Source organism: Anneissia japonica, unplaced genomic scaffold (assembly GCF_011630105.1).
Source record: "Anneissia japonica isolate Jap-2015-1 unplaced genomic scaffold, ASM1163010v1 scaffold1764_len714935_cov166, whole genome shotgun sequence".
In the NCBI taxonomy this organism is placed as follows: Eukaryota; Metazoa; Echinodermata; class Crinoidea; order Comatulida; family Comatulidae; genus Anneissia; species Anneissia japonica.
In genome coordinates this window covers 448,800-460,993 of record NW_022757468.1, presented here as the reverse complement: position 1 = coordinate 460,993, position 12,194 = coordinate 448,800, and the positions used below count along the sequence as shown (strand labels likewise).

Genomic DNA, 12,194 nt, shown 5'->3' with positions numbered 1-12,194 from the left:
CACATGACGTGCAGAGTGTGAAATATTAGCAATATGCAATTAAATAAAGCATGTTCTATGAATACAAAGGATGCAATATGCTATGAATTATCTTTGAAATTATTTATGAAATACAGTAGGCCCCAATGCCTACATTAATAACGTAGAGTTTCGAAAAACATATACTGGTACAATTTTATTTAAATTTACCAACTCCAGCCTGAAATATAATAGATTATTTATCACGCTCTCTAGATGAGTTGTAATATCACTTGAATTATTAAAATGTTTTAATTAAATCCTGTGTTTCCTTCTGGTAGGCCGCAATAGCGATTACACTTTAGTCAATAAATTTATGTCAGAGAGACTCCATGTAGAGACCTAACAGGTTATAAAGACATGGCAAAATGTAAAGCACTAACATTCAATTGCTATCCAGCATTTTTGTGAAAGAATGGAGGGGCACAATGTTGTTGGGTGTGGCTGGTTTTACAGGGACCCAGAGGTCATATCGTGGAAACTTTGTTTTGGATGTCCCGAAAAAAATATGAAATAATGATGATGATAATAATAATAATGATGAGGGGATGATAATACCAATGACGGTGATGATGACAATGACGGTGATAATGAGGATAATGATAATGGTGACGAGATGATGATGATGGCGAATGACGTCGGCGATTATGATGGTAATGATTCTGAGTGATAGAGACAATAATACAGACTAAAGTGAATTGAGTTCAATCAGAAATCAAGGGAAAATACCCCTACGCTGTGAGTGTGTGTGTGTGTGTGTTTGTGTGTGTGTGGGGGGCAGGGGTGAAAAGGCCTCTAATTCGTCGTACAAGCAACGATTTAAAAATGTATAATATAAGCTTTAAGAGGAATTTGAGTGTTTCCCCGCCGCTTCCGTGTCACCGCGTATACAAACTCATCTTCATTCTATGTTTCACTATCATATTTTTGCTCACTTGGAAAGCAGGCGCGGATTTAAACCTTCGCGCCGTTATAGACCATCTTTGAAAGTCCATTTCTTCACCTCTGTTTAAAATTTCAGATCCGCCAATAGCAGTGGGGGATTCAAGGAGACCCAGTCGTCCTGTTCCTCCTAAATTTTTCAAATTCAAAAAGAAAAAAAAAATGGGGAAAAATCGAATAAATAAGACCTTGTATGAATTTGTACGCGCTCTTTAGTAGCGCGCTGGCATAAATTGATAAAACTCCTCTAAAAAAACCCCCTGAAAACACCCTTTTTTACAGCCTTTTCTACCATAACTTTAGAATTGCTCATCAGATCAATTTCCTCCTTTTTTAAATAAAAGATCGATTTTTCATCTCTCTAATGAGATGAAATAAAACGAGATAGATTTATGTTTTATCCTGTCACTTGTCGATTAAAAGCAGGCAACTACGTTGGATTTCCAGCGTAGAAAGCAGATTTTTCGCGGCTCATGTTACCAAATTCTAATCAGAATAACTCTCGAAGTATTTGACAAATCGTTTTTTTTCTCTCTGTAAGTTGATCTTCATTCTTTCTACAATACTTGTTGTAAAAATGGTTGTGATTAGTCAATATTTAGCTCTGTCACTTTTGGAAACCAATAAAATCAAGCCTTCCAAACACCATCGACTGTATTGTATACAGGCGCTTGTTTCAGCGTAGGCCTAATCATTTTTCTCCGGCGACTGATGCGAAGACCGGAGTGTGCCTGGTGTTTGTTTGATAGTTAGACCCTTTTTATTGCTCTTTTTACTTCATGAAATATATGAATGGAAAGCTTATGATTAGTAGATTCTCATGTAAATATAATTAGGTTTGCAGTTATAATTTTGCTTCCCTCAACATGTTACAGTGAAATGAATGCAAGCGTTCGCCTCACTACGTAGCCTACATCACGCGCTGAACTCGCAAGGAAACATTAAATAATACGCGCTAGAAAGCAAGAATTAATCTGTTCTGTTAGGTGCTGTTTTTGGCTCTTACAAATTCATATGCAAATTATAAAAAAGAAAAAAAAAAACAATGAATGAGCTCCATCCTCTCGATCCCAGCAGGGTTTTCCCACTAGGCGCCCCCTCTCCACAGGAGTCATTTTGGTCCACTCTCTACAAATCCGCACCACCCAATACAAATCCTACGTACGGGCCTGGGTCAGGGTGCAAGAATAAAAGCCTCGAGATAATCATCAGTTTTGATTTGGTATAGACTAATTCGGGTTGCTATATTTAGTCTTATAATAGTAATACTTACAGAGAGCAATGCCATCCTCCGATTGACGTACGGGAAAGCTGGACAAACATTTAATGGTTCTGGCTGTAGGTATAGGCATATTTGGAATTGATTTATTCTAGTTACCGTTGCTTTGCTTTGCATCGCATTGGAATTGTTGATTTTGTTGGGCGCCCCCACCCCTCCCTCACCCGTTACAAATTTGGACATCCCCACCACCCCTCGTCTGACGCCACGACGAGGTGATTGGACTAAAAATTAATATTCAAATCCAATCAAAGTTATTGTGATCCATTTCCTAATATTGTGGTCTAAAAGTATAATTTTGGGATGCCCGAAAATAGCAGCTGGTAACTATGGAGCCACTAACCTCCCCCTCAAGGGACAGAGACAGCACTAGCTGGGATATTGAATTCATGCCCGGATGTGAATTAATTATGAGATATGGCATTTGTTATACCCCATAATAGCAGTTGGCAATCAAAAACAGCAATTAATAAGGGCCGGCTTCATCTGCTGCGTCTTTTAATAAATTAAAAAATAACGTAACAAAAAGTAACGGAATTGAGAAAAAGTGATGCGTCCGGCCAAAGCCGGTGCTTCAGAACATGTTGGCACTGCAAATATTTTTGTATGTAATGTGCGCTTGGTGCAGTACTTGGTGGATATTATTATCAAGGAGGTATTTAATACCTCTTTTATCTGTGAATCTACGCATGACATTTATTTTGTTATGATGAAAAGTTTCATGTGTGCTTCAGGGGTGGCGCCAGGACCTGCCCGACGGAGGGGCTAAAGGCCCCGACGGGGGGGCTAGTGGAGTGAATCGAGTGTCACTTGGCTGGGGGCCAGGGGGCCGCCTATGGCCTCCAGTGGGGGTCCAGGGGGCGAAGCCCCTGGAAGCCACGGATATTTGATGAATTATGGCGAATTTTTATTACTTATTTGATAGGCATCGAGTTACTATAATATGACTTCATGTAGGCTATGCTTTCTAATGTTGACATCAGCTTCCAAAACCAAAACATTTTGAATAGGCCTAAAGCAAGGAACAAAGAGTATGCAATGTAACCATCTAATTTATTTTCAAATCCTCATTCTTGAAAGTGAAATTCTATATTTTGGAAATTTTGCATGAAATCTGTCAACCACGTTGCCATGGTCGAGGTTGCTTCACCTATCACGATGTATTCCAACCATCATGAGGCTATCTAAATGAGCATTTGTCATAACAGAACGCAAATTATTTTTAATTAGTCTCATTGAATTATTATTATTATTATTATTATTATTATTATTATTGTTATTGTGGTTGTTGTTGTGATGAAACGTTAACACGATATGGTGGCTAAACGAATATTACATCATGTAAATATTTTTTTTTATTTGTTTGTTCCCGACAAAATTTATTGTCTTCCCCGACGGGGGGGGGGGTTATAGCCCCCAGCCCCCTCTGGCGCCACCCCTGGTGTGCTTGTGAAAACGTTCATACACTGGTTTCATACAGCTGTTGCAGTTTTGATAATCCGCTGCACTGTTGATAGGCGTCGGCCATAACTACTATGAGTTTTCTAATGGTAGACACACACACACACACACACACACACACACACACACAATTATTATAGGGCTTATACGACCTGTTCATTTCGTTGAGTACGAATTTTCATTGAGTATTATTTTAGTAAAATATATTTCGTTGACAACGAAAATTAACGTAACCAGAATGCGTTAATTAGCGTTAAGTTATGCACTTGACCAAAAAATAAAATATATGGCCAATTGGTCAGTTTAGCAACATTTGCGTTAATATAATTTAGATTAAATTTCAGAAAATAAAAATTATAATTTACCCACGTTGAAGTCAAAAAATAATTGTAGGCCAACAGTGTACAAAAACTGGATAAAAACATTTTTTTTTAACGAAAAACCCATACTGCCACAAACCGAAGCAGCAGCCTTGATTACGCAGCGTGTATCGCGGTAACTATTCAGCCATTTTGTTTGTCGAGTATTTACCAGTTTTCTATTCGACTGGTCGTCTTCGTTAAAGAAAAATCATAAAAATATTTTTTGAAATTAACTTGCCCATTTTGAATTAACATAAAAGTTATCAACTTGAATATAGCAATTAGTGTATTTAAAAAATGTCTACCCATCAGTTTACAGCGAAAAATGACAGAAACACTTCCAGTCACTAGACTGGAAGTGTTTTATTACTTTTTTTAAATAATTTTTCTGGTTTAAAAATCAGTGTACACATTTATTACATTTCTATGATAAACAAGTTAATAATTTGTATGTTATTGCAAAATGATTTCAAAATTAATTTTTATTATTTTTTGACATTAGCAAGGGACAATACATTTTTAAGTAGGATTTTTGCCACTGCGCAGGTGGGCGTGGTTTAACGAAGAACGACCAGTCGAATACGGCCTTTGTCAAGTACAAAACACCAAAGTAACAACTTGGGTAGATCACGACAAACCCTTCATTTATTCCAACATCGTTCACATTACTTGTACATCGTATAATAACAAAACTCATAAGAGGCATCTTATTCAATAATACATAACGAAGTAAGTAAACACAATAACAGTTAAACTAAACTATGGGGTAAGAAACCAGATGAAAAACTCCAGCCTGGAGAAAATTGTCTGGAAGACCCCGAACAAAAATTCCTTCCTTGAATTGCCAACCTGGTAAATAAAGTAAAATAATAAAATACACAGTACAGCGTCGGTCAGATTTTTATACACTGCCTATCCACTCCCTTCCGCACCCGCGAAAAGGAGTTTACGTACTTATTGAAAAAATGATTTCGTTCTAATTCATCCAGTTCAACCAAACAAAATTTCATATAATATTAATAATAATAATAATAATAACAACAACAACAATAATAATAATAATAATAATAATAATAATAATAATAATAATAATAATAATAATAATAATAACATGAAAGCAGTTAATAAAAAAAAAACACCAATCGTTAGTAACTTCATACACAAATTGACTATAATAAGAAAAGAAAATTATTTACAAATTTCGTCCATAAATGATTACTATTATTAAAGTTAGTATAAAATATTCATTACCACCTTCATGAAAGTAGAGTATTTTTTAAAGGAAACCAACGAAAAATTAAAATAAATATCGTATCACCAGGCAATTGCTCATTTTCATATTTATATCTGACTAATGTATCGTATTTATGTCTCAGTTATAAAAAGTATAATAAAAACAAGCTTTAAAGTATTCATAACATAACAATCATAAAACTATTACGACATCTAAATATAAATTTTATAGCTTTAATATTATTAAAGGCAGTTATACTTAATTATATAAATTATAAGATAAATGTATCAACAATTAAAAGATATTGCACGACATTTTACCAATATCATTGATATTTGCTATCACCTAATAACGTAACGTAGACCAGGATGCTCAGTCCAGAGATTTAAATAACATAAGAGATAACTAATGTTGAGAGTTTTCGATTAAGACGGATTCACTTATCCTGCGTTCTCTGTATGTATGTACTCAGAGTTTAGGCAAACTGTGTCCTATACAGAAAATAACGTTAATCCAACGTCACCATGTGACGTCATTATGTACCGTATTGGTATTACCGTCGTCACACATGGTGTAGCTACTGGTATACACTGAACCATGGCCATTAAACATAAACTTTGTCCTCTGATCAGTTCTAACCGCTGGTCAGCTTTTGGTTCAATCGAACGACTGGTAAGTAATTGGTTTCAGATGTGCATCAGATAAGTACGTTGAGATGTTTGTTCATGTGCACGTTACAGAACACAGTGTATTCTTTGGAAAATTGTTTCCCAGTTTAACGCCAGAAGGACTTCATTGAAATAAGGTATTTTTGGAATTTCGTTGTATTTCACACCGAAGTATACATCCAATTATCTCCACAGTCATTCCATAATATGAAACAGTGCCAGAAAGAAAGTTCGTGCCATAATTACTATATATAATACAAGTATTATATTTCCATGGCCATATCATATCAATGCTGATACTACTGTTCAATTGTTTAACATTTGAAAACGCTATTATATTACATATTATGAGCAACAGTACTAATAAATAAAATACGCCATTTATGAAGTTTTAATTTTCAAATTTGTGTGTAATCGAACAAAATAGAAGCCCCATATGAAAGAAAACCCATCTCGAAAAGAAGCCTAATGGCTTTTAGTAATCAAGATAATATGGATTCTTTCGAGATAGTACTAACATTTAGACTGACGTTTTTTTTTGTTTTTTTTATGATTTTGATAACGTGTCGTATCAATAGTATTTTATTGTACTAGCAGGGTTAAAATATAAAAAAAAATTAAACATAATTTCGAATTCCATAGTTAAAAAATGTCGTATGGTAGCAATTAAAAAATGTACAGCATTCAAGCCCCCCCTTTTAGTTTGCAAAAGTAATCACAGAAAAAAGCCCATTTCGAAAAGAGGCCCATCTCGCAAGGAAGCCAGTCCTAAAAAAAGAAGCTCAGGGCTAGTATTCGAGGTTTCTGATACCTATATGGAAAATAAAGTTATAAAAATAAAATTATATAATCATAAATATATAACAAAATGTAACTATGAAACGTACGTGTTGCAAATATCAGCAAAGTGCTTAAATGTAAACCAGTGCTTAAACGTAATAAAAAGGGAGGTTCTAAAGTGTTTTGATTGGACATTATTTCTTCTTAGTTGTATACCACACACATGGTATAAACCCTTCAGATAAATGTGCCTATTAATAAAAATATGAAATATATGAAATATTGCTAAATTCAGATTGAGATGAAATCTATAGGAAATGAACTCGCAATGAAATCTACAGGAAATGAACTCGCAATAAAAAATTGGGGAAAGGGTACGTGTAAATTTTGCAAAAGGGGAGAAAAACATGTGCGGGTGAAAACGAAGTTTGTGATACTGGCCGGCACAATACGCATTTTTCCAATTAGTAGATTTCATTAATATTGAAGTTATGATATATATATATATATATATATATATATATATATATTTTAATGTATATATTATTGCTCATTTTCTTTAATACTACATTACCTCGAATAATATCAAGAGTCACTATTACTTTCATTTTTCAATTCGTCTATTTGTTATCCGGATTAAATGCATTCGACATCTTGTCTAGAAACACACGCCATTATACAAGTTGAAATTAGCCCAGCATTCTTAGAAGACGGTGTCCAATGGTTTGGTGAAGTCTGGGTGTCTTTTTGAAATAATTCTGAATTCTGAAAAATCTCCAAAAACTACTTTGCCCGTTAAACAATTCGGCTAAACTTTATTAACACCAATAAGGTTGTAAAAGAATGGGTTAGTGTATCTTATGTGTGTATATTAATTAATCTAAACCATTCTTCATCATTACCATCGAAAGGGTTCGCATTGACTAATACAGTTTTGCAAACTATCATGGAGCTATAATATTTACTATAGATCCATGTTAATTTGCTTTATGATATTTTGATATCACAACACACAACGTATATACTTACAGAGGAAAAGATATACATGTACATATATACACCAGTGAAGCTGTAAAAGAAGGGGTTAGAGTATCTTATGTATATTAACTGATCTAAACCATTCTTCATGATTATCATCGAAAGGGTTCGCGATTGACTGATACAGTTTTACAAACTATCATGGAGCTATAATATTTATTATAAGTCCATGTTAATTTGACATCAAAGTACATTACCATACGCTGTTCCAAGACTGGAACCGTCACTCAATTCTTTGCTAGAAGATGCAACTGAAAGTTAAAAGTAGAAAAATCCTATGGATTTGATTAATGATACCTTGATATCACAACTCACAATAGATATACTTGTAAACATATACATATACACCAGTGATGCTGTAACAGAAGGGGTTAGAGTGTCTTATGTGTGTATATTAACTGATGTAAACCATTCTTTATAATTATTATCATCGAAAGGGTTCGCTATTGACTGATAGGCCTACAGTTTTACGAACTATCATGGAGCTATAATATTTACTATAGGTCCATGGCAATTTGACATCAAGGCACATTACCATAAGTTGTTCCCAGACTGGATACTCCGTCACTCCATTCTTTGCTGGAAGATGCAACTGAAAGTTAAAAACAGAAAATTCTTTGGATTTCATTTATGATATTTTGATATTATCATAACACACAACAGATTATTTGCAGAAGAAAAGTATATACATATACAAATATACACTGATACTGTAAAAGAATGGGTTAGAGTATCTTATGTGTGTATATTAATTGATCTAAACCATTTTGCATCATTACCATCGAAAGGGTTCGCGATTGACTGATACGATACGGTACGCGATTAACAAACTATCACGTAGCTATGATATTTACTACAGGTCCACGTTAATTTGACATCAAGGTACATTACCATAAGTTGTTCCCAGACTGGATGCCCCGTCACTCAATTCGTTGCTGGAAGATTGAACTGAAAGTTGAAAGAAGAAAATTCTTAGGATGTGATTTATTATATTTTGATATTATTAACTGATGTAAACCATTCTTTATAATTATTATCATCGAAAGGGTTCGCTATTGACTGATAGGCCTACAGTTTTACGAACTATCATGGAGCTATAATATTTACTATAGGTCCATGGCAATTTGACATCAAGGCACATTACCATAAGTTGTGCCCAGACTGGATACTCCGTCACTCCATTCTTTGCTGGAAGATGCAACTGAAAGTTAAAAGCAGAAAAATCTTTGGATTTCATTTATGATATTTTGATATTATCATAACACACAACAGATATACTTGCAGAGAAAAACTTATATACATATACATATATATATATATATACACACACACACACACACACACACACACACACACACCCACATATATATATATATATGTTATATATATATATATATATTTCTTATTTATTTATTCACACAAATCGGTGCAAATAGCTTGCGCTAATCGAAATTTGACTCCAAATCTCACAATCAGAGCATAATATTTTTTAAAAATATCAAACATAACAGATTTAAGCATTAATTCTTAATTAAAAATAAAAATTGCGAAGCAATAAACTATAAATAGGCAGACATCATAAATATTTTTGTAGTAATAAAGATTTCAAATCGTGTAAAAATATTGATCTCGAAGAGGTGCATTTTAAATTAAAAAACAAATTATTCAAGAGTTGTGGACCACAAAAAGAAATGCTAAATTTTCCAGCATCTGTACGAGCTTTTGGAATGGCAAAATTAAATCGGTTACTAAATCTAGTGGTTGTGTCATGGGTAACATAATTAAAGTATTCATTAGTTCCATGCGGAAGTTTTCCGTTAACTAAATCAAAACAAAAGTAAAAATGCTCAATTAAAATAGTTTGTAAATATCTAAGATACCAAGTTGTATAAATATGGGAGAAGACGGTGCTTTAAAGTCAGAAAAAGTATTACATCTAAGGCATTATAACTTTTGAACAAGAAAAATTGGATGTAAATGGGATTTATAAGTGCTGCCCCAAAATTCTAAACCATAAATGATACTTGACTGAATAAATGTTTTATAAAGTAAAAGTAAAACGTTACATGGTACAACATGTCTTAAGCTAAACAGAATTCCAGATTTTTTCCTTAATCTATCTTTGACATAGTTTATATGATTGTTCCAAGTAAGTTGTTTGTCAAGTTTTACACCCACATATGATACTTCATCTACTTCATTGATTAAAGAATTTTTATAATAAATATTATTGAAGCTCAAAATACTTTTGCCTCTGTTACAAAAAATAATATAATTGGTTTTTTGAATATTAACGGTTAATTTATTGGCATCACACCATTCGGATATTTAAAAAAAATAATAATTAACTATAGATAGGTCAATGTTATTTTCTGAAAATTTGTGAAAAAGGTGTGTATCATCTGCAAATAATCGAAACTCAAAAAAATCAGTAGCATTTGGGAGGTCATTTATATAAATAAAAAAAGGTTCGGGCTAAAAAAAACGTTACATGGTACAACATGTCTTAAGCTAAACAGAATTCCAGATTTTTTCCTTAATCTATCTTTGACATAGTTTATATGATTGTTCCAAGTAAGTTGTTTGTCAAGTTTTACACCCACATATGATACTTCATCTACTTCATTGATTAAAGAATTTTTATAATAAATATTATTGAAGCTCAAAATACTTTTGCCTCTGTTACAAAAAATAATATAATTGGTTTTGAATATTAACGGTTAATTTATTGGCATCACACCATTCGGATATTTAAAAAAAATAATAATTAACTATAGATAGGTCAATGTTATTTTCTGAAAATTTGTGAAAAAGGTGTGTATCATCTGCAAATAATCGAAACTCAAAAAAATCAGTAGCATTTGGGAGGTCATCTATATAAATAAAAAAAGGTTCGGGCTAAAAACCGATCCCTGTGGTACCCCACATTGAATCGGTAATTGATCCGAACTTTAAACACTTTAAAAAACACAAATTGAAATCTACTTTTTAAATAATCCGTAAACCAAAGTAACGGTTGAACTCTAATACCATATATATATATACACAATATATATATATATATATATATATATATACATTGTTCGAATAAAGGACATAATAATACATCGTGTAGCATAGCTCTTAACGAATGTAGTCCTGTAAATAAATGAATAAAGAAATTGTGTAATAAAATGTCTCTGGCGGGACTCGAACCTGCGACCTCTCGCTGTCAAGGCGAGCGTCATAACCATTAGACCACGGAGGCCTTATGGTTGAACGGATTCAAATACCGCCAGATACACTCCATTACACAATAGGTACGGCAGAAACAAATAGTTGCATATAATATAAATCAAGATAGCCGTTAACTGTTTACCGTTTTCTACCAATTAGTGGAATGGTTAAGTAATTTTTATAACATTTTGAATTCTGTATAGAGTACCACAGTCGTGTCGTCACAACACCAGGTGGCGAACTCTGGACGTTGGTTACCGTTTATTACGCCTGAATGACTTCATAATATTAATGGTTTAGAATAGGCTTTCTAGAATATGCATTTAAAAAAAACCAAATAACTTACCATCAAAATGTACTAAAAACACAAAAAGCCCACATTGAATTAATTATCAAACACACATTTAATCATCAATTAAAATTTACAAGGAAAAAATTAAGATACAACTTCTTAATAATTACGTCAGAAATTGGGATCAATGGTTTTTGTCAGTGGAGAAATGGCGTCGGTTAAACGCATTTTGTGTCGCCGATAGCAACGGAGTAGTATTGCGTGGTATCGTGACGTAACACTGTAAGTACCTGTACTCTATATGTTTGATCATGGACCTATTGTTTGATCATCAAATATTTATGTCGAAGTCTTGGTATGAATAGATAGTAGGCCTAAAGATATATGCCATAATATGTATATAATGACTTCATAATTGTAGATTTTTTGTCAATTTTAGCCATGGAAACGTGAATAATTGTACGGTGCACATAATTATGATCATAATTTGGTTCGTATTTAGCACAGAAGTATCAATAAAATCCAACTTATTACTTGTATTTTAACACTACCAAAATATCAATTAAGGAAATTTTTTTTTTTATGCACACTTATCGCGGCCTAATACACTACAATGTTTGAATACCAATTATCTTTTTTTCTGGTTTGTCCTCTGCTTTTCTATTTTCAATTTCGCGTGATACCTTCCATTCAGTGCCAGGGTAGTTTCTCTTTGTAATGTTGTCAACTTTGTTGACTTTGTAGAACATACTATCTATTTGGTTTGTTTTATTGTTAATATAGTGATTTTAGTATAACTGCGATGCCACTATAAATAATAGCAAATTCATATAGGCCTATATATAATATATATATATATATATATATATATATATATATATATATATATACAAAATGAAGCTTA

The 12,194-nt window shown here is 33.0% G+C and overlaps 1 protein-coding gene across 3 annotated transcripts in view; it reads right to left on the bottom strand.

The window, feature by feature from the left end:
* Positions 1-7,318: 7,318 nt before the first annotated feature.
* The window catches only part of LOC117124787 (CD209 antigen-like protein 2), a 13,025-nt gene continuing 8,149 nt past the window's right edge, over positions 7,319-12,194 (bottom strand). Inside the window, exons 4-6 of one of the 3 annotated variants that reach the window (XM_033271120.1) lie at positions 8,674-8,730; positions 8,318-8,374; positions 7,319-8,033 (exon numbers count right to left, since the gene is read on the bottom strand). In XM_033271120.1, the coding sequence (XP_033127011.1) occupies positions 7,966-8,033; positions 8,318-8,374; positions 8,674-8,730 (182 nt within the window). In that variant the 3' untranslated portion in view covers positions 7,319-7,965. Of the gene's footprint in view, positions 8,034-8,317; positions 8,375-8,673; positions 8,731-8,875; positions 8,984-12,194 lie in introns of those variants that run through there. The other 2 variants (XM_033271121.1, XM_033271122.1) reach the window with 2 other exon arrangements.